Source organism: Canis lupus, chromosome 9, assembly GCF_011100685.1.
Source record: "Canis lupus familiaris isolate Mischka breed German Shepherd chromosome 9, alternate assembly UU_Cfam_GSD_1.0, whole genome shotgun sequence".
Classification (NCBI taxonomy): Eukaryota; Metazoa; Chordata; class Mammalia; order Carnivora; family Canidae; genus Canis; species Canis lupus.
The window spans coordinates 43,237,803-43,260,086 of NC_049230.1; the positions used below are offsets into that span (position 1 = coordinate 43,237,803).

Consider the following 22,284-nt stretch of genomic DNA (forward strand, 5'->3'; position numbering starts at 1 on the left):
ATATAGTCTGGGGCAGGACAAGACTACTAGTCTGGAGAGCATGGGGAAACAGAAATGACAAACAGCAGAAGTGGGGAAGGGAGCCACCAGCCAGGAAGCTGGAGCCTTCCCACTCCCCAGAAGTCCTTCCTCCCTGTGGGTGCCAGGAAGCTGAGGCTGGGGGCAGGGGCTGGGGGGTAGGCAGGCAGAGGCAAGGTCAAGTGCTACCTCCTTGTATCTTTCTAACTCCTGCACAAAGGTGCGCTCGTGGAAGAGTCTCTGCAGCCGGTCCTGGGCGTAGTTGTGGCACAGCTCCTCAAAGGAGGCTCCGCGGGCCGACCCACCCTGTTCAGGGTTCTGGAAGCCCGGAGTGTCCACAATCATCATAGAGCAGAGTGAGTGCTGGCTGGACTTGAGAGCCCTTCACAGGGAGAGCCTGGGTCAGAGCTGGCCCCACTGGTCTGCCCGTGGCGCCCGGGCAGCCCTGTTCTGCCACAAACCAAATCTCCATCCCGGCCCAGGCGCCCAGGACCCTGGTGGGGAGGCTGTGCCGCTCCTCGCCCGCAAGGACAGTGAGCCCTCTGCTGGTGGAGAACGGCTCTGCCTCAGCAATCACACCAGCTGAGAGGCATCAACTCCACCTTTGTCAAGGCAGGAAGCTGATCAGCTCCTGGGTCCTGCTGGGCACTCACCTGTTCACCAGGGAGACGAGAAGGGTGAAGAGCTCACTGTAGAGGCCAGACGCCATGCCCTCTAAGCACTCCAGCGCAGTCAGTTTGGGGCCTGTGGGGCAAGAGCCTCAGCTCTACCTCCTGCCCACCCTGGGGATCCCCACAGGGTATGCTCTCTAGCCACCCAGGGTCAAGTCAGCATGGGGCACTGGGGCTGGGCCTCTTCCTCTGAAAGAAGTATTTATTCACTCCAAGAGTCTCCCCAAACCAGAGAAGAGAGCAATGAGCCCTGGGTGAGGTCTCCCAATCATAGCCACCAGCCAAGGGGCTCAGTGTACCTGTGCCATCTCCCAGGCTGCTCTCCTCAGGGCCCTGGCGGAAGGAGGTGGAGCGCTGCAGGGTGCAACCCTTGTGCTGATGCTTGAAAATGGCTGAGGACAACTCTTCCAGGCTGCAGCCCAACAGGTACGCGGCCTTCTGGGCCCACTCGTGGCGGGCAAACTGCTTGCGTCCAGCTATGGGGTAGAGAAAAGGATCTGGCATCTTGGGTCTTTCTCCTTAGTCCGTTTGATGACTGCTCTGCCCTTTGGCTCCCATGGCCAAGGACTAGGGAGTGAACATCTTGAGTTAAAAATAGTCCTGATGATGCCAGAAGGGCTTTAGGCAAAACAGGGACAGCCAGGAGCTGCCAGCACTTCCGGGGTCCCCTGCAGTTGGAGAGAATGAACAGGTCCTAAAAGAGGGGGGGAATGCCACAGTGCTGCCACCGGAGGGCACCCAGGCAGCTTGGAACAACCCTGTTAGAGGGCTTAGCCTCAGGAGTCCCAACTTGGGGAAAGACAGTCAGAGGAGGTACAAGCCCACCTGGGATGAGCATGAGAACCACTGTGCCCATGGGGGACACATCACAAGAGAATCCTAGTGCCTCCCTCTCCATGAATACATGAGGACCCTCTCCCTTACCTCCAGGCGTCTGCCAGGGGAGACCACGAACACCCACCCATGGCCCAGCAGCAGGGAACGTGGAAAAAGCCTCAGGGGGAAGGGAACAGCCCACGCAGACAGACGTGCCTCAGCCAACATGTGTCTAATCACAGCAATTAGGGAGAGCTAACAAGAAACAAGGTTTTACCTTCAGCAGCTTCTGTAAGGCAAAGGACCAGCATGCAGCATGCAAAGAAAAACAGTGTGTTAGCAAACAGTCATCAACTGAAACTGCCAGGCCCACGGGAAGGGACTGTAGGGGGTGGGGGTTTGTGAGGATGAGCAGGCGAAAGAATGGAGCCACATTCTCACAGACTCAAAAATACACACAAGCACACGCACACAATCTGAAAGGAGTATGTTTATGGATGTAATCACACTGACATACACACACACACAGACCTATGAAGACACTATACATGCATGCACACACATGTGCGCATGTACACACATCCTCTGGAAAATATTGGAAGCTCTGAGGAGGTAACAGACCCTGCTCAACCAGGTCCATGTGTTGACCACCCAGAGCTGTCTGCCTGCGGTCAGTGCTGGGACAGGGTTAGAGGAAACCTGCTCTTGTCACCTCCTCAGAGTGAAAGAACTTCCTCAAGACACAGCCAACACGCCTACCCGCCTGCCCACCTACACAGTCTGGAGACAACTTCTTTAGCTTGGAGCCTGCTTCCTCTTTGGCAGGGATGCCACCTGCTGGGATTGTAAGGAATCTGACACCTAACCGTCTGTTCCTCCAGGCACCCACCCACCCACCAGTGCCTTTCTCCCTTCTGCTAAGCTGTCTGGGGCCCTTCACGTCCCAGAGGAGGAGGAAGCCAAAGCCCAAGGTGCTGTTCAGAGTCAGCATCCCTCTGAGAAAGGGGAGAAAGGGGTGAAGAGGTGCTCGAAGTGCCCGCCCATCAACGTCATCTCAGGGGAAGGCAGCAGTGCTCTTCCAGCCACACCAAGCTCTAGCCATTCACAAGCCCCCAGTGCAAGTGCTGAAGCTGCAGCCCCTTTGTTACCACGGTGCCTGCTGCCCCCTAGTGGTCTCCACCTTACCATGCAAGAGGAAGAGAGACACCTGCTACCAAACCGTTGGTAAAGAGAAAGCAAGACTGGGGGGTAGGGGGGTACTGGCCTCAGAAAGCCCCAAGAAGCAAGCCCCCCCCACTCCATCTAAGCCCCATGGGGGGGGGCATCCCAAGATGCAAAACAAGTCGAAGCAGCTATCCCTGGGATGCTGAGAAGCCTCATGGCCAGCAGACCCCCTCTCCACCCTCAACCAGGAGCTTCTCCCAGGCCAGTCCCCTCCATTATGGCAGAACAAGTCCATTCCCCAGAGAGAGAGCCCCAGCACCAAGATGGGACAAGGTGGCCTCTATACCCCAGGGAGGGGCTGAGGTCAGTTACCCGCTTGCTCCTCAGGGGCCTCTGTCAGGAAGGGAATAAGAAGAAGAGTTATTTCAGGAGGACTGCTCTAAGTTAGAACCCTTTATCCCCTCAGCCTCTGAACCGCTGCCCCCTTGTTCTTCGTAATGCTCTGCATCACTGCCATCCAGGTCCAGTGGTAGAGATGCTCCTCTGCGTGCTTGGAGCCTTCTGCTCTGATGTGGGGGATGGGGAAGAGGCACAAGCAACAGAGGGGTGTCTGATAACAGAGCTGTGCTGGGTGAGGACAGAGTGGCAGGGCCTCCACAAGCTCTCCCAGGAGAATAAGCCAGGCTGTTGGGACCCACGGTGGGTTACCTTTGGTGGCACCTGCAGCCCCTAAGTGGTAGATGGCAGCCAGGATGAGCCAGCAGGCTTTCTGTTCATCTGGGGAGATGCCCAACACCTTCATGGCGGTCTGGAGCTTACTGAACTGCTGAGCTGCCTTCTGCTTCTCCTCAGGCTGTACGGACAGACAGGCATGCTGAGACCACATCTCTGAGGGGCAGTCCCTCTCAGCATATCCCCATGCTGCTGAACCCTCAGAAAGGGCACGGCTAGGGAGAGCCATCCAGCTGGAACTGCGGTCCTGCTCTGCCCACATGGCACTCCAGGCCACTGGAGGCGTCCTCTGCTCCCAAGGCCCAGGACTGCCAACCCAGGCCCCATAGGCCCCTCACCTTGGCCAGTGGCACAATCCCAAACACATTGTTCTCTGCCAAGTGGTTCAAGTGGAGCTCTGTCCTAGGGGGTACAAATGAGGCATCAGCACAGTGCTTGGCCCCCATGCCAAGGGCCCTCTCTCTACCAGGGTGGACACAGATCAGCTTCCAGACTCTGAGTTCTATCTGCCCATCATGCCCTATCAGGCCAGCTGCTGCCACTTTCCCTAATTGGCCTGGACGCCTGGTCAGAGCACTAGCCTCCCTAGGACAGGTCACCAGAGATGCTCTGGTGAGAGTGTCCAGTCAGACCATTGAAAGAGAGCAAGGAATCTGCCTGTGGAGTGAGTCCAGACAGGACAGACATGCTCTCAGTTACAAGAAGAGCTAAGGAGGATAATATCCTGGGGCTGCTCCTCAGCCTCATCATTTAACAAAGACAGGAAGTCAAGATGCCTGGATGGCTCAGTGGTTGAGTGTTTGCCTTTGGCTCAGGGCGTGGTCTTGGAGCACGGGATCAAGTCTTGCATCTGGCTCCCTGCAGGGAGCCTGCTTCTCCCTCTACCTATGTCTCTACCTCTCTTTCCATGTCTCTCATGAATAAATAAACAAAATCTTAAAAAAACAACAACAAAGACAGCAAGACTAAAGGTCTAAAGGGAAGAACCTGGCAGATGAGCCAACATGGGGACTGTGGGGGGTAGCCCAGCTTAGAGGGCACTTCAAAAAGGCCCAGGCATTCAGCTCCAGTGTGGACTCAAACAACAGCTCTGCCCCACACTAGCCGTGTGACTCCAGGCACGCCCCTGACCACCTGCATCTTGGTGTGCTTTCCTCTGCAGCCCTGGTTTCAGGGGGTAGCAGAGGTCCTGGTGAGGCCCTGGGAACATAGAAGGGCCAATTTTGCCTCTCATACATAGCCAGATCTCCACGCCCAGAGCTCGGGAGCTGCTGTGGGGTAGAGCCTATGGCTCATTCAGCAAACCGGTCTGTTACCTCCGAGCCTCACAGGTAGCAAGCACACAATATAAACAACCAGGTGACAAGACCAGGAGCCATCAGTGAGCTGGAGTCCAGAGCAGCGTTCCCATTTCCTCTGTCCCATCTCACCTGAGCGTGCCATCCGCACAGGCCAGCAGGTAGTAGAAGACATTGAACGTGGCCTCACTGGCTGGGCGTCGAGCCACGCGCAGCTTCTCCAGAAGCATTGTCTGTGGCACAGCATGGAGGGTGTGGGCAAAGAGGGCGATGCCGAGTCAAGCTTCCCCCATCCCGTACCAGGACGAACCCGGCCCATGGGAAAAGCGGCTACAGCTTGCTCTCAACCAGAGGCCAGATGACCCCAGGGTCAGACCTGGGGCAGATACAGGAGCCAGGGGAAGACAGCCCAGCTCCTGGAGGGGTCCTGCTGCCCTTTGCCTGGGCCTCCAGGCAGAGTCTTCATAGGGAGCCAGGCACCCGGTGGTGAGATGTTTCATTTAGCATGGACGGAGATCAGCGTCAGCTGGACCTTACTGTACTGACAAGCCAGTCTCACCTGGGTGAAACGAGCCTGAGAGAAGCCCCCGGACACAGGGCCAGGGCCCCAGGAGTAGGGAGCAGCCAACCCCAGGGAAGGAGGCAAGGGGGTGGGGTGGAGCAGAATGGTGAAGGCTCGAAGAGGAGCAAACCAGCCCTGCTGGAGCCAGGGTCCATTCTGTTGGGGTAGGATCCCAGGAAAACGAGGCGCAGGAGAGAGCTGAGTGCCAGGGCGTGGAACCAGGCAGCCAGTCTCTAACCACCCTGCATGCCCCTCACCTGGATGGAGGCTGAGGCCACCTGGCCGGCTTGGTCAAAGTCCAGGGAGAGAATCTGGGAGAAGCGGGTGGCGTTGCCATTCATGATGGTGGGGCTGTTCCCAAAGGCTTCCAGAAGGCTGTACAGAGCCTGCCACTTCTCAACTGCAGGAGACAGCCCAGAGCCATGAGGAAAGCCTCCAGAGGCCCAGCCCAGGCCTACTCCCCCGGCACACAGAGGCTCTGAGTTACTCAGACCCAGGGGTAGAGAGGTTTTGAGGGCACAGAGAAGGCAGGGAGAAATAAAGATGACACCTACAGGGCACTTCCGTTCCCGCCCCTCTCAGTTTTTCCAGGTGTCCTGTCTCACCAGAAAACACCTTGTTCCCACTGGTGCCTGCGATGGTAGCCAGGTACTGCACCAGATGCTGGCAGCTGGTGGTCTTGCCACTGCCGCTGCTGCCCAGGAGGATGACAGACTGGTCCTGGCGGCTCATCAGCATTGCCCTGTATGCGGTCTGGGCCACGGCATAGATGTGGGGTGCCATGTCCTCCCGCCGACACCCCTTGAACATGTGCATCACCTTGGGTGGGAGGGGGATGGAGGGAAGAAGAAGGCTCTTAGCTGGTCTCACTCAGACACCCCTTGCTCCACCTTTCTGGGCCTTTCACTGCAGGTGGGGAGCAAGGGATTTTGAGGCTAAGGCCATGTGTTGGAATGCAGATTCTAGCCCAATCCTGGTTTCTGTTAGAGTTTAGGGAGAGGGCCTTATGTCCCCACCCCCTGAAGCAACTCCTCTTCCCAAGTTCAACTTTGAGAGTGGACCAGAACCCAGTGGGATGCCAAGGGAAAGGGGCAGAGCCAAGGAAGGTGGGGTAGGTAGTACATGGGTGGGTCCCTGAGGCAGCATGGTAGCCTAGGGGTCGCCATACCTTCTCAGAGTACACAGCAGGGGCCCCACGGGGGCTGAGGACGAGCAGGCTGGGGCCAGCGTACGTGTGTAGCAGGCTAGCACCATAGCGCTGGCGCAGTGTGTGAAGGACACTGGACTCGTTGAGGTATACCAGCGAAGCCAGATCTTCTAGACGGTCGCAGGAGGGAGCATTAGCCTGTGTGATAGGACAGGTGGGCAGGCGCTGAAGAAGCAGAACCTGTCTGTATTGCCAATCGACAGGCCTGCCCTGCCCAGCCCACTTCCTGTGCCCTCCACCTGCAAACCTTCTCCACATCATCCTCATCCACATCCAAGATGGCGCCATCATGGTCTAGCTTCACACGCACCTTCCCTTCTGGCAAGCTGAGCTCCTCGGATTTGAGCTGACTGCCTACAGAGCGGGGACAGACAGTCAGACACAGGCCTGGGAAGCCTCTGCTACTGTCTTTGGGCCCTCTGTGGTCTTGTCTCCTCCCCACTATATCACTAGCCTCTCCTCACTCACCACCCAGGCTTACCAGACCCAGAAGGCACACTCAGCCCTGAAACCTGAGAGGCCCAGGCATCTCTCCCCTGGGCCTCTCCAGACTCACCCAGTGAGAAGCCATCCTTATGGACCAGCCACACCTTCTCTGTCTCATACCAGGCCTCCTCAGCTGCAATCTGTTCTTCTGTCTTCACCTATCAGAGGGAGGGGGGAATAAATAGTCAGACCTTGCTCTAGAAAACAGAGTCAGGACAGCAGGAGAGAGGAGAAATGTGAGGGGAAGTGCTTCCAGGTGAGACACTTGGGAAGGGGGCAGTTGGATAGCAGATACAGAACAGGGGATGTCGGAGGTTCAGAGGAAGAAGGTGGGGAAGCCGGGGGATGTTGGTGGTCCTGAGGAGCCCTGAGAACAAGGACACAGAGTTAGGGACCATGCTAGCCTTGAATGTCAGGAAGGACAGGGACACTCAGAACTCGAGTCCAGAAGAGAGTAGACCACAGGAAAACAAACCTGATTCTACCTTCGGCCACCCTCTTCCCCACCTCCCTATGAAGCCTGTAGGATCAGTGTCCTGAGCCCGCACAGCTCTGCCTGGTCCACTGTCCACTGCTACTGTGACCTCTCATGCCCAGCTTCTTCCCTCAGCCAACTAACAACAGGCCCTCCTCCACCAAGCTGGGAAAGGGTACTTCCTCAAGACCTGAGAAGTGTCTACTGAGAACTCTGTACTGCAAAGTGACATGTGGGTCCTGAGTCCTAGCCTCAGCCTAGCCTTCCCTCCAGAGGATGCTCCACTGGATGCACAGGCCAGCCTTTCCACTCCTCCTTCATGCCTCCCCAGGACAGGCTAAGGCCATGCAAGAGCATGAAACAGCACAGACAGATATGTAAGGAGGGGGCAGAGTGCTGTGTCAGACACAGGAGAAGACTGCATGCCACATGGATAGACCTTGGACTAACTGTGAGCTACAATCAGTCTCTGAGTCCTCCACCCTCAGGAGACCTGAGGCAGAGGCGCAGATGCTGTTTTGTGATCCTGACCTCCTGGGTGAAGGATAGGAAAGGACAAGAAAACATAGTAAGTCTTTTCTTTGTCGCTGAAAGAAAAAGAAATCTGGGTTCTACTCCCAGGTTGGATTCCAGCTTCAGATAACTTCCTCTCCCTTGCAGACTGCCCTTCCCTGTTTGAGAGACAAGCATGGACTATACGTGGCCCCCAGGCTCTGGAAATCATGATCAGTGAAATCACCCTTCAAACAGGAGGACCAGGGATCCCTGGGTGGCTCAGCGGTTTAGCGCCTGCGTTCGGCCCAGGGTGTGATCCTGGAGGCTCAGGACTCGAGTCCCACACTGGGCTCCCAGCATGGAGACTGCTTCTCCTGCCTGTCTCTCTCTCTCTCTCTTTGTCTCTCATGAATAAATAAATAAAATCTTAAAAACAAAAACAAAAAAAGCCCAGGAAGACCACTATAGGGCTGGCAACATTTTAAATTGTTAAATGACATTAAAAAAAAAAAAAGACGGGGGATCCCTGGGTGGCGCAGCGGTTTGGCGCCTGCCTTTGGCCCAGGGCGCGATCCTGGAGACCCAGGATCGAATCCCACGTCGGGCTCCCGGTGCATGGAGCCTGCTTCTCCCTCTGCCTGTGTCTCTGCCTCTCTCTCTCTCTCACTGTGTGCCTATCATAAATAAATAAAAAAAAATTAAAAAAAAAAAAAAAAGACGGGATCCCTGGGTGGTGCAGCGGTTTAGCGCCTGCCTTTGGCCCAGGGCGCGATCCTGGAGATCCGGGATCGAGTCCCACGTCAGGCTCCTGGTGCATGGAGCCTGCTTCTCCTTCTGCCTATGTCTCTGCCTCTCTCTCTTGTGTGACTATCATAAATAAATAAAAATTTAAAAAAAAAGTAAAAAAAAAAAGACTAATTCTTTATTATTTGAAGAAATCTAACTTCGTAAAAAAAAATCACAATGTTTTATTTTTTTTTCCCAAATCACATGATACAGGTGAAAACCTCTGTCTCAAATGGTTATGTTTTATGGGTCAGGTGTTTGGAACCTGACAAACAAGGAGACATCAAAGGGTCATAGAACTAATCCTTCCCATACTGGCCAGCAGGTGGAGCCAGAGAATGTCAAATCTTGAAGTTTGGGCCTGAGGGTGGGGAGGTAGGAGGGGCTCAGCCTTTCAGCTTTCTCTACCCAGAGTGAGCAGAATTGAAACACCTAGAAACCATAACTCTAGCCAGGCCCTTGGGCTCCAGTGGTTAAAAATCATGTGCCATGGGACACTTGGGTGGCTCAGTGGCTGAGCAGCCGCCTTCGGTTCAGTGATCCTGAGGTCCTTGGATGAGTCCCACATAGGGCTCCCTGCAGGGAGCCTGCTTCTCCCTTTGCCTATGTCTCTGCCTCTCAATCTGCATCTGTCATGAATAAATAAATACTAAAACAAAAACAAAAACAAAAACCAACCACACACACCAAAAGAAACATGTGCCACAAGGCCAAACTTGAGTGGTGACACCCAGTCTAGACAGTCCCTAAGGGCCTGACACAGAACTGCCGTATCTCAAACTTCCAGCACTGCCTCCCCCAAAGATCCCCCCAGACACCGGGTGGAGCCAGAAGGGGGAAACGGCCTTACACTCCAGCACGAGGCCCGAGCACAGACGCCAGCCCAGGTATAGGCCAGGCGTGGAGGGTAGTCACCAGAGGAAGCGGAGGGCTCCAGAGGGGGACAGGAGCACCCTACCTGGCTGTGGGCAGGAGAGGTGGCCTCAGGGTCCAGCTGCCAGCAGCAAACAAAGGAGAGAAAGAGAGAGAGAGAGAGAGAGAGAGAGAGGGAGGTGAAGACAAGCAGACCATTGGCATGTCCCCTTCAGCAAGCACTCTGGGCCAAGTGGGTGGGCACTCTGGCTGCCTGAAGTGCAGGGTGGAGGTTAGCAGGACGTAGTGCCAGGATGGGAAGCCGGCCTGGGCAGGTGGACCGTGCCCAATCGAGGAGAGGCAAGAGTAGGAAGGAGAGGCCCAGCTTGGCAAAGAGACACTTGTCTCTGCTAAGTCATGCACTGTGGCCTGGGCAGGAGTATGCTACTCTGCCCCCGGCCACAGTCTCTGCTGGATGGGATATCCAGTGCACTTTGAATTAGGCTCCTCTTCTGTGTGCTTGCCAGGGCAGGCTACCACAGCACACCCAGGGCCTGGGCCCCTTGGGTGGCTCTGGTCTTAAATCTAGGCACTGGTCAGCCTCAGTCCCCTGCAGCTAGCAGATCCCAGAACAGGGCTGTCCCTGGCCTCCAAATACACATAAAGGCACAGGGCCCAGGACCAACCATCCTTCAGAGCCATCATCCCTGTGCAGAACAAGACCACCAGCAGCTCCAAGGCCAAGACCCTTTCCTCACCCCTTACCCCCACCACACTCCTGTACCACTGACAGACAAGCATGCTGCCCCATGGCAAGTGGAGGTACCACTCTACCAGGTCCAGCTGCCACCTGCCCACAAACTGAGGGGCTGTGGGCAGACCTGTGGCCAGACCTGACCTGTCTGATGATTTGAAGACCTTTCTGAGGAGAAAGTGGAGTTGGCCTTGGACCTTGCCTCTAAGGAATAAGCAAGGAGTTAACAAGCCCCAGCTGGGTCAAGAAAGCCAATACGTCAAAAAAGGGGAGAGTTAACTCCTTGCCTCACCACCCATCAGGACCTGGCACCAAGACCCGTCCTCCAGGGCAAGAGAAAGGGGCTAGATCCTCAGCCAAGAGGGGTCCCCTCCCACAGGCAGAGGGCTCTGGGTCCCCTAGAAGAACAGCCCTCACTGCTCAAGCCCTCGGCAGAGCCCTCAGGCCACCACGGAGCCATCCTTCCATAGTCAGGTGCTGCTCCCACTGCCCCCCTGACACCCACAATCTGGCCAATAGCCTCGGGAAAGAGGAGCACCAGAGCCTGGGGAACCATACACGAGAGGTGGCATTACAGAAGCTGTGAAGATCCTCTCGAGCCGCTGCTGGGCCTCCTCTGCAGGGGTCAGCCGGACCTCAGGAATGGCTCCTGCCTAGAGGTTAAACCACTATTAGTCCTGGTCTTGGGCAGGAGGGGTGAGGTAGGGCACAGCATGCCAAGCTTCTAGCCTAGGAAGCTGCTGGGACCTCATGGACAAGTGGAGTAGGCTCAGGGAGGCAAGCCAGGCATGAACTTTAGTTTTTAAACTATGATGAGAAAAAAAGAACAAGTGCCTGGAAAGTCTGGGGTTCTTCCTTCTCATAGTCCTAACCACTTCGGCACCAGGGTGGCCCTATTCCCCCCACGCCCCCTGGCCCCTGCCCCAGGCCCAGGTGACAGGTGGGTGAACCTCAGGTTAGGGCACATCTCAGCCCCCCATTCCATCCTACTGAGAGGGACAGGCAGCCAGAGGGAGGGCAGCTAGGTCTGGGAACAGGCACATGACACTCTTTGGCTACTTAGAGGGTTCTACTCAGGGGCTGACAGTTCCCCTCACAGCCTGCCCATCAGGCCAAAATGCCCCTGCCAACTCCTGTGTGCCAGGAGGCGATTTCCCTGATTCAGAGAGCAGGCCAGCAGGGCCAGGAAGGCTGCAGCCATTATTTTCTCTAAGTTCTGTAAAACTCAAGAAGAATGGAGTAGGTAATAAGGCAGGTTCTGGGACCCTAGGAATCCCAGGAGGTAGCAGGCAGGGAGGGCCTGTAGGCTGTGCCCTACCCCCACCCCTTCCACCCTGCCCTTCCAGCCAGAAGAGCATGCAACAGCCTGGGAGAAGCAGTGGTGAAATTTGACTCCTCCCCTCCCATACTTTATGAGGTCTCAGAAGGCTCCACAAAATGGGGAAGTTTGAAGAGCACTGACCCTGACCAAAGGATCAGCCATATAGGCACCACCTTCCAACGTTCTCCCCTCTACCTCTCAGCCTCCTGTCCCACCTAGACGGTACTTTGTGAACAGATGGGGCCCCAGATCCAAAGGGGGCCCACTATGCCCATTTGCCAGCCAGGCATAGGGCTCCTCAAATCCTGCTGCCAGAGGGAACTGCTGGCCAGGCTTGAAGAAGATAGTGATGGCAATGATGGCATTAAAACCACTGTTATTAGCATCACTATCCATGCTACCATTCGTGGAGCACCCACTATGTCAGGGACTGGGCTCAGAATGTTCGTTATCTGTACCATTCCTCATCTTCACAGCAACCCTTCAAAGCTCGGATTATCCCTCATTTGTAATTCCAAAATCCAAAAGTTCCCCAAAACAAAAGATGTTTTTCTTAAGTATTTTATTGGCAAAACTTGTTTGTAGACTATCCCCTTGCTCCACCTATAGTGTGAGTGGTCATAGATTTTGCTGTGAAAGTATTTATGTTTGGTTACAGGTTGCTGCTCATTATGTATGACATTCTAAAATACAAAAATTAATTACTACCTTCCCAAACACTTCTGGTCCCAAGGGCTTCAGAGAAAGGATTGGAGACCTGTCCCATCCCCACTTGGCAGATGAAGGCTCAGTGATGGGACCTTGCTGAGATCCCACACAGGGTGAGCAGCTGGGGAGGTAAACAAAGGTCACTGGACCCCAGAAATTCTTTTTCTATCCTAGCACTGATCTGCTAAGACTCTGAACCTCTACTTGGGATCTGGAGTCTCCAACCAACACCATGCAGCCTGGGAACAGGCCCCATTCCCACGCAAGAGTGTCGAGTAACAGCAGCATGCTGGTTAGCGGTGCCCATCCCAGAGCAGAGGCCACCATGGGCTCTGGCACTCAGTTGAGGAAAGTCATGCAGCCCTGCCATTGGCAATTGGGCGGGCCCAGCTTCTCGGACATGCGGCCGTGTTGACGGAGCAGGGGGAAGCTGGCTGCGAGGGTGCCTGGCCCTCAGACAAGGGTGGTCAGGGGCGGGGGTGGGGGTTAGTGACACACTCGGGTACCTCCTGCTGCACGTCAGAGGCTGGTGACTTGGGCTGCTGTAATCCAGTGAGGGTTGACTTCAGGCCAGCAGAACCTGGGGCTGCCAGCTCTTCCGGTGGGGCCGGGGAACACTGCTTCTCTGGGGTTTCAGGCTTGGCTGGGGAGCCTGGCTTCCCTGAGGGGCCTGGCTCCTGGCTGGAGGGCTTCTCTCCCTTCCCAGGAGACTGCCTGCCACGGGCCTTGTGGTCCTTGCTCCTGCCCCGAGACATCAGGCTCCGCAGTCCCACAGAGAGCTCATCTTTGGCTGCCTCCTTCTTTGATTCAGGCTTAGGTGGGGCAGGGGGAGGCGGAGGAGGTGGTGGCTTGGGTCCAGGCACTGCCTTTTCTCCCCTCTTGCCTCTAGCTGGGTGCTCAGGGGATCTGACCCCTCTGCTTGAAGGCTCCTTGGCACTCCCAGGCTCCTCGCCAGGCAGCACCTTGCTCACCACCTTCCTAACTGCATTTGCCACTCTCTTCCGGGACAGGCCTTGGGCCTCCTCACTTGGGCTTTCTGCTGAGGCAGCCTCTGGGCCATTCATGGCGAGTGTGGGTGCAGGGCTCTTGGCTCTCTGGGAGGTCTCTGAGGGTACAGGGCTGGTGGGAGGCTGAGGACTCCTAGATGGGCCACTGCTGTCCTTTGAGCTGCCCTCTGGCTGCAGTCACACAAACACAGGTAGACATTAGCATCAGCCCTTGCATCCCTGCCCCACCCTGTGCAGAGGAAGTGAGAGGTGTGACCTCACACCTAGCCCTGGAACAGATCTCCTATATTCATCCATAGCTCAAAGAGGAAGAGGTCCATCTTCCAGATAGGATGATTGCAACTAAAAGTTTGGCTTCTCTCTCCCACACAGTACAAGCAGGTACTGCTGTCACCCTCTCTCTATCCCCAGCCTTAACCACAGAGCTGTGAGGTACCAGCACAGAGTGCCTGGAGGCCCATGAGGTGGCCCAGACTTACTGGTCTATGTCAGGGCAGCAACCATGCCCTATCCAGGTGAGCCTATTCCCTCGGAGCCCAAATACAGCAGCTATGGAGCATGGAGAGGCCAAGCAACCAATTCCTGCCATTGATCCTAGGCCTAATTCTGGTGTGTCCTGCCTTTGTGGCCCTGGTCTATCATTGTGCTTTCGGGGCAGCCAGACCCAAAACCTATCCATCCCAGTAAAAATAGTGGTCAGGGAACAACTTTCTGGCCCCAAGATGTGCCAACGTTTGTCTCTCCTGCTCCTCTGGTTTGTGGCCACTCTCTCCCTATCACCTGCACTCCTAGGGGCTACAGAGACCCGGTGCTGGCCTAGGAAGCTTCAACCTCAACCTGCTTTCTGTCAGCCTCTTTGCAGTTTTCCTTCGGCAAACCTCTCAAGTGTATGTGTACAGAGTAATAGAATGGAAAGGAGGCAGCTGGGGCCCACAGAGGGTTAAGCACTAAGGTGACCACAGATCCACTCTGCCCTAGAGCTGGGGCCCTGGCTCAGCCAGCCTCCCAGCCTCTGGGTGCCTAGCTGGAGGATGCTGGCACACTTTGCCTGACATACCCACCCTTCCCCCAACACTAGTGGGAACTGTCTGTGGTCCCAAGGGACAGTCACTTGGGAAAGCCAGGCTGGCTAATAGCAGGGCAGAATTTCCTGCAAAGCCAGCCACATTGCCCAGATAAGCAAGGTCAACCTCGGGACTCCTTGCTGGTCAGGCAATGCCCTGCCACTAATAGACCATGCTTGAGTTCCTGATCCCCAAAACAACAGCATTAGTTCCAGGGTACACCTGGGCACCAGGACCTGGAAGTCTGGCTTTCATCTCTGCTTGGACGCAGGAAAACACTCAGAGTGGACAGACTTCTCGCTGCCACACGGAGAGATTGCCCCACATCCTGAGCAGAGCTGAGGCAAGTCACCTCAGCTGTTGGGGTGGGGAGAGGAGGACCTAAAGGTGCCTCTTCCTCTACCTCTTGGACCAAGAGTGCTCCATGGCATGCCAGGGCACTGTGGAGCTGGCTAGTGCCTCCTCCCCATCCCCCTTCGGGCTTTCCTCCCATCCCCCCTGGCTGAAGATGGTGGCGATGAGGACAGTAACCATTGACACTCACACAATGTTTACTGTGTGCCAGGAAGTCTTCCAAGCACTTCACCTGTGATTTTTCACAAACTATCTGGATACTCTGAGGACCCTCCCTCCACAGATATCTCAAACACACATCTTTGAAATCACAAGCTAGCCTTGCGGGATTAACTACAGATCAGGTGGGAGCCACAATGTCTGGATGATCAAACCTCCATCTAAGGAAGTAGGGGAGTGGGGACAGGCACCATCTGGGATAGCGAAGCACGGATCTGCTTCAAGACCCAGCTCTGTCCCAGGGCCCCTGGCACTCCCACCCCCTGCACTAATAGCAGTCCTCTACTAAACTACACATCTTCAGACCTGCTATTCTGGAACTGTCTCCCCTATCTTGCCTCAAAAGAGTCCAGCCTTACTCAGTGTCCCTATCTCAAGGCAGAATGACCTGGGGGAGAGGCTGGGGTCATCGGGCAGCTGGAGCCTGCCTCTGGGTCACCCACACCAAGCAGCTGACAGGGTCTTGGGAAGACAGAACAGCTGCAGTGAAATCCATCCCTGTGTTGGTCTTGTGCCACCCAGAGGGGAATGAGGAGTCCCAACAGCTGAGCTCTCTTTTGGTGCTCCCCAACCTAAGCGTTTGCCCACCTAGGCCTCTCTAGCACCCAAGAGTTCAGGAAGCAAGAACTAAAGGTAAGAACTAAAGAGAGGGGTTGGAGGAGGTCTCCAAAGCACCTTGGTTTTCCCATCTCCTCCATGCACCCCAAGTTGGCATCATACATGCTGCACTTTCTACCTCATTAATGGCATTCCCTCTGGCCACCCCAGACAGGAAGGGGCACCCCACCATGCCTGCTGCTCCATGGAACTGCCTTATGAACTAGACTAGGGCTGGCAGGCACACCCACCCAGGCACACGCACATGTGCACACATACACACGCACACAGGGCTCAGAGAAGCACTTACAGCCCCTTCCTCCTTGCCAGGAGGGCCAGGCTTCAGCAGAGTTTTGTCTTCCTCTTTAACCTGAGGGAGTAGACAAGGAAGTCAAACTGCAGGTCAGGGCAGAAACTCTGCATCAAAGGCACAGGAGGAAAACATCCAATGGGCCCTTCCCTCCCCAGAAGGCAGAGTTCCTGTGTGTTCAGGAATACCAGCGGTGAAGGACATGGGCAACTTATCCTGTGCCAGAGTCAAAACCATCCAGTGAATGAGTAGTCTCCACAGAGCGGGGAAACCAAGTACCCTTGCCGCCAGTCCCCATCACGTGTCCCACTGGGGCTGTTTAAGAGTATGCCATCATGGCCTTGGTTACAGGGTGGACAGAAAGATCCAGATAACTCAACTCCTGCTGAACTCCACGAGTCATTCCCAGCTCAGAGAAGAAGCATCTGAACAAGAGCCGCCTGACCCAATGAGTGTGGAGGAAGGCTTGACCATGCTGTGGGGGCCCTGCCTGCTACGCCAACGGAGGCTGAACAGGCGACCTCTAGCAGGCTGGCTCCAACTTACTTCTAGGCCCCTGTGACATCCCCCAGCCCAGAGCCTGAATGCTTTCTCAGCCAGACAGCTGAGCAACGTCTGGAGGCAGGAAACAGGGCAGAGGTAGGAGAGGCCAGATGTTTTGCCAACCTCAGACCCACCAAACGGCTAACCATGCAGCTGAGGGAGGAAACCCTAAGGTTATAGGGGCACAGTGTAGAGGAAGGAAAGATGCCTGAGCTCTGGCTGCTCTGGCCAGGGGGTTGCACTCAGCCTATGAGCTAGCTGGCCTATGAGAGGGGAGTTGCAGAGTCGGGAAAACAGCAGCCACCAGACTGTATCTGGAAAAAGAACAGACCATGTGGATGATGCTCTGAAGGTTCCTTCAGTTCTGAGACTGGCTCAGAACAGACCCAAAGGGGCCACGCCTGAATCCAAATGAGTCCTCTGCCCACCCCTCACTGGCATCTCTCCCTCCAAAAGCTCAGACAGTCTTAGTGGATTTTTCTCCTCTTTGCCCTGTCACTTAGGACTATGGGAAAAAAGGCAGGTCTGTGAGCACCCCTACTCAGCTTCAGCATGCCCTTTTCCCCCCCAGACACAGTGGAGTAGTTGCACGGGAAGGTTTTCTTGATTCCTAATGGAAAAGATCCTTAGAAATTCGTCCAGGATCATGTTAATTATCCACCTCAGGGTGGGGGTGGGGACTCTCTATTTGTACCCAGAGTCCTTGGCTACTTTTGATCTCTAATTAGCAGCACCTAGGGCACTGACCAGCATGATGGCCGCTGAAGTTTTAAAGTTGCGTCTTGTCTAGAGAGCTATTTTCAATGGGCCTAAGCTTCAAAGTTAGTTCACACTGTTACAGACAGAGGGAAATGGCAATTATTCATCAGAGTGGGCTCTACTACTTTAGAAACTGGGATTGGAGCGATTAAAAGGAAAGGAGGGGCTGGTAGAGAGGGAACGAGGACAAGTGGCAGAGTCTGGGTCTGTGCCTACTGCCCCCCACCAATGTCCAATAGTTGCACCCTCCCCACACGCCCAAGGATCACACCATGCATTAGCACCTGAGCACACAGGTCAGGGGAACATCAAGTGTTCACAAACCACACAGACTTGCTCATTACTGCACGCAGTGCTGTTAGCTCAGGCTCAGGGATGGCCCAGATTCCAAGTCCACTCCGTGTCCTTCACCAGCTCCAATTCTGTGCTCCCTCCAGGGATGCGAGCTTGGGACCCCAAGTGTCCTGCCCAAGTGGTGAAGCACTGGGGATAACACTGACTGCCCCCCAAAATGCCTGGGACACTAGGCCCAGCTCTGAGCTCAGCTCTGGATTTAGCCTGAGGCTGACTCACTGCCACTCCTGCCCCCCCCTCCCCCCCCCAGCCAAAGGCTCTGTCTGTCATAGGTCATTGCCCAGCTGGGGACTATGCACAGCACAAAGGCACGCCCAGGTCTGCAGTCTGAATCACCCTCTGGAACCCAGGCAGCCAGCTAGCTGGCCTGGCTCCTGACTCTTGGCTCTTCTCCTTCTACCCACCACCGTCCCCAGACACGGGGAGACCCAGTTCCAGAGACCTCAGAGCCAAAGCCATTCCCAGCGGCAACTGCCACAGCAGCCCAGGTTCCCAGGGGTGAGTCAGAGCAGCAGGGGGAAGGGAAGGGTGTGGAGGAGTTAACTTGGAGGGGCACCAGGGGGACAAAAGGCAGCTCAGCTTACCAGAGGTGGAGCTCAGAGGAGGAGCATGACTCAGCGCAGAAGCCCATCGAGGAAGAAGAGTGAGTTCACCAGCCCCCCTGGTCATCCTCCCTGGCCCCCAGATCCACACACATGCGCCGTCTTTAGCTCCCAGAACTCCCTGGCCCACAAGCCAGACTCCTGCCTGCACAGACCATGCCAAGCACATCAGAAAAGCACAAGGATTTTGAGACCCAACTTTCCTTTTGCTCCCAGAAGGCGAACCTTGATGAAAAGGCCATGGCGCCGAAGGTAGCCTGCACTCTGGGTCAGAGAAGACACGGGGGTGGGCAGGGTCGCTCAGGGAATCGGAGTCTTCCTAAAGGTCACGACCTGCTGGGACAAACACTGTGGGCGACAGGTGACAGGAGGGAGGAACTGGGGAGGGAGGCAGATAGCAAAGCTCAAAAGGTCAGAGAAGGAGTAAGGAATAAAACATAGGAGGAAAGAGATGGCCAGGTGGGTTATAGAACATAGAACGTCCTGCCCTTGGAAGCTGTGCGTCCTTGAATAAGCCACCTCACTTTTCTGGGCCTCCCTGTAGAATTAGGGGATGGATTAGTCTAGAAAATGGCTAAAGTCCTTCCCAGGTCTGCACTCTAGGGGTTTGGGTAGGAAGAGGCACTCTAGCCCTCAACTGGGTGAACCAAAGTTATGGGCCTGTGAAGGCATTAACAAAGCTTCTCCAGGACTGTGGTGACATTGCCTTCTGCTTGCCACATGCCACTACTGGCCAGGGGCAGGAGGGTGGGAAAATAGTAAAGCCACTCCAGCTACGGGGGAGAAATTAGAACGGGTCCTCTTGAGAAGCAACAGGCCGAATCTGCCTCAACCCAGGGAAAGGCTTTGTGCAAAGAATCTGTTAATTCAGTGGAGTTTCAAAACTGGCCCATCCTTCTTACTGCTTATCATGAATGACCAGTGAAAAATTAGAAATTGGGCAGCCCAGGTGGCTCAGTGGTTTAGCACTGCCTTCAGTCCAGGGCGTGATCCTGGAGACCCCAGATCGAGTCCCATGTCAGGCTCCCTGCATGGGGCCTGCTTCTCCCTCTGCCTGTGTCTCTGCCTCTCTCCCTCTCTCTCTCTCTCTCTCTGTGTGTGTGTTTCTCATGAATAAATAAATAAAATCTTTTAAAAAAAAGAAAAATTAGAAAATTATTTTGTCTATTTTATTATTTGGGTCATATGCCAGATATAAATAATTTCAGTCATTTGGTCTTGGATCTCCTGCTCAAGTTCCCTGGGAGCAGGGAGAGGTCCATTCATCTGAGGCCGTGAGGACACTTGGCCATTTGCACTTGGGCCTGTTCCTCTGCACCAGCTCCTCCTTAGGAATATCACTCTGAACACAAATGTGGGGTTCTCTCCAGAGGACATTATCTCTGTGGCTTTTGTGAGGAATTGCCTGGCTATTTCTGTTCTTGTCCTTATCACTGGCTTTTAAAGATTTTAAAGATTTGCTTAGGATGCAAAATAACCTAGCTTTAGCCGATGCAGAACAGGTAAGGAACTCAGCCCCAAAGATGGTAGTGACATCTTCACCACAGCCATTGCCAGAGCTGGGAATGACTTGCTTTGTGGAGCAAGGATACCAAGGCCTGTCTTCGCTGACCTGCTCTCTCTAGGGATTTCAGCCATTTCTGACAACATCATTAATTACTGTATATGGAACACCGGTAAAAGTATTTAACACTTTTTTATTTATTTATTTTTAAAGATTTTTATTTATTTACTCATGAGAGATACACAGAGAGAGGCAGAGACATAAGCAGAGGGAGAAACAGGTTCCCTGTGGGGAGCCTGATGTGGGACTCAAACCCAGGACCCTGGAGTCACAACCTGAGCCAAAAGCAGATGCTCAACCACTGAGCCACTAAAGCGTCCCTAACACATTTTTTTTTAAAGATTTTATTTATTTATTCATAGACACACAGAGAGAGGCAGAGACACAGGCAGAGGAAGAGAAGCAGGCTCCATGCAGGGAGCCCGATGCGGGACTCGATCCTAGGTCTCCAGAATCACACCTCAGGCTGCAGGCAGCGCCAAACCGCTGCGCCACCAGGGCTGCCCCCTAACACATATTTTTTAAATCTGTCTTACAACAGCCTCAGGACACAGGAATTACTTTTATTCTCATCTTACTGATGAAGAAAAAGACTTGGAATGAGATTAGGTCACAAAGCTATTAAGTGGTGGACCTGGATTTGAACCCAGGTTGCTCTGACTGCAAAGCTCCCTTACAGGCCCATCTTTTTTGCTAGTCACGTGTGGTCAGAGGGGCTAGGTCATCCTTAGTAGCCAACTCTGGCTAACATACTGTGTCACTGTCAATGTTTAGGAGGTCTGGAGAGGTCTGGATCAAGATGAAGCATGGATTGACAGTGAGGTATTTGTTCACTAGTGTTTACTAGTGACCCCACCACAATCCTGTCCCTCTGAAGCTCCAACTACTCTCTGACCAGCCTCCCTGGCACTTTTGGCCTCGTCTCCCTTTTTTTTTTTAAGATTTATTTATTTATTTTAGAGAGTGAGAGAGAGAGAGCATAAGGGGGAGGGGCAGAGGGAGAGAGACTCCATGCTGAGCCCTGGCATGGGGCTCAAACTCATGACCCTGAGATCAGGACCTGAGCCAAAACCAAGAGTCAGGACGCTTAATCGACTGTGCCATCCAGGTACCTCTCTGCCCTCCTCTTTGTGGGGGAAGGGAAGAGAAACCAATGTTCATTGAACCCTTACTATGAGCCAGTCACAGAGGCAGGCATTTTACACTGCTTCCTTATTTCATCCTCACAAAACCCACTTTCTAGAGGGTATGGATCTCACTGAGGGCCCCAGAGCTACTAAGTGGCAGTACTAGGATTCACGAGCAAGCAGGATGTGAGCCGTTTGTGCATCCACAGCATTCTCTGGACTGTGGTTTCCTCATGCACAGGATGCTATGTCACCCATCATACTGTGGGCCTTAATAAATAAACATTTACCGCATGACAGCACTGAAATGGGGGTTCTTTGGCAAACTCTTATTCCCATCTGGTCTCTTCCCTCAACTGTAAACTACAGAAAATAACACTTGCCAATCCTGATTCCCAGGGATGAGGGGGAAAAAAAGGAGGTAATACTCGCTCTAAACTTAGCAACGATAAATAGATGGAACACTCAATGCTGTAGAGTGGAAAAGGAGGGTGGGACACTCTGAGATTGCTGAGTAGCTCTTAGGGAAGCAACAGTAGCCATAAAATGCATCATCTTCTGGCCCTAGCCCTTCCATCTTCAGAAACCTATGAGCAATGGGCTGATTTAAAGAAAGGAGGGATCCCTGGGTGGCGCAGTGGTTTGGCGCCTGCCTTTGGCCCAGGGCGCGATCCTGGAGACCCGGGATCGAATCCCACATCGGGCTCCCTGCATGGAGCCTGCTTCTCCCTCTGCCTATGTCTCTGCCTCTCTCTCTCTGTGTGACTATCATGTATAAATAAATAAAATCTTTAAAAAAAAAAAAATAAATAAAGAAAGGAAGAGAAAAAAAAAAAAAAAAAAGCCCACAAACCCATGCAGAGACTTTTAATGATGCACTCTATGCCCCAAACTGGAAACAACCCAAATGCCTAGCATTAGGGAAGTAGCTCAGCAGTTTAGTGCCGCCTTCGGCCCAGGGCAGGATCCTGGAGACCTGGGATCGAGTCCCATGTTGGGCTCCCTGCATGGAGCCTGCTTCTCCCTCTGCCTATGTCTCTACCTCTCTGTCTCTCTGTTTCTCATGAATAAATAAATAAAATCTTTAAAGAAAAAAAAAAGGGAAGTAGGTAAACTATGATACTTCGGTACATACAATGTACCATTATGTTGCCATTTAAACTAACAAATATGCAGGCAAAACTCCACCTAAGGGATCCCTGGGTGGCGCCGCGGTTTGGCGCCTGCCTTTGGCCCAGGGCGCGATCCTGGAGACCCGGGATCGAATCCCACGTCGGGCTCCCGGTGCATGGAGCCTGCTTCTCCCTCTGCCTGTGTCTCTGCCTCTCTCTCTGTGTGTGACTATCATAAATAAATAAAAATTAAAAAAAAAAAAAAAAAAAAACTCCACCTAAAATAATACCCATCAAAGAAACCAAAACCTAAATGGTATGCAAACA

At 54.1% G+C, this 22,284-nt stretch overlaps 1 protein-coding gene across 33 annotated transcripts in view; it reads right to left on the reverse strand.

Moving 5' to 3' along the window:
• The window catches only part of MYO18A (myosin XVIIIA), a 98,770-nt gene that overhangs the window by 39,889 nt on the left and 36,597 nt on the right, over positions 1 to 22,284 (reverse strand). For 9 of the 33 annotated variants that reach the window (XM_038548333.1, XM_038548330.1, XM_038548331.1 and 6 more), the window contains 17 exons: positions 15,897 to 15,956; positions 12,852 to 13,523; positions 10,892 to 10,969; positions 9,561 to 9,704; positions 7,025 to 7,112; positions 6,716 to 6,822; positions 6,430 to 6,606; positions 5,867 to 6,080; positions 5,519 to 5,661; positions 4,832 to 4,932; positions 3,740 to 3,803; positions 3,378 to 3,522; positions 3,042 to 3,062; positions 1,783 to 1,794; positions 989 to 1,165; positions 672 to 762; positions 208 to 400 (listed from right to left, as the gene is read on the reverse strand). In XM_038548333.1, coding sequence (XP_038404261.1) covers positions 208 to 400; positions 672 to 762; positions 989 to 1,165; positions 1,783 to 1,794; positions 3,042 to 3,062; positions 3,378 to 3,522; positions 3,740 to 3,803; positions 4,832 to 4,932; positions 5,519 to 5,661; positions 5,867 to 6,080; positions 6,430 to 6,606; positions 6,716 to 6,822; positions 7,025 to 7,112; positions 9,561 to 9,704; positions 10,892 to 10,969; positions 12,852 to 13,523; positions 15,897 to 15,956 — 2,487 coding nt within the window. The remainder of the gene's footprint in view (positions 1 to 207; positions 401 to 671; positions 763 to 988; positions 1,166 to 1,782; positions 1,795 to 3,041; positions 3,063 to 3,377; positions 3,523 to 3,739; positions 3,804 to 4,831; positions 4,933 to 5,518; positions 5,662 to 5,866; positions 6,081 to 6,429; positions 6,607 to 6,715; positions 6,823 to 7,024; positions 7,113 to 9,560; positions 9,705 to 10,891; positions 10,970 to 12,851; positions 13,524 to 15,896; positions 15,957 to 22,284) is intronic. The other 24 variants (XM_038548338.1, XM_038548336.1, XM_038548329.1 and 21 more) reach the window with 18 other exon arrangements.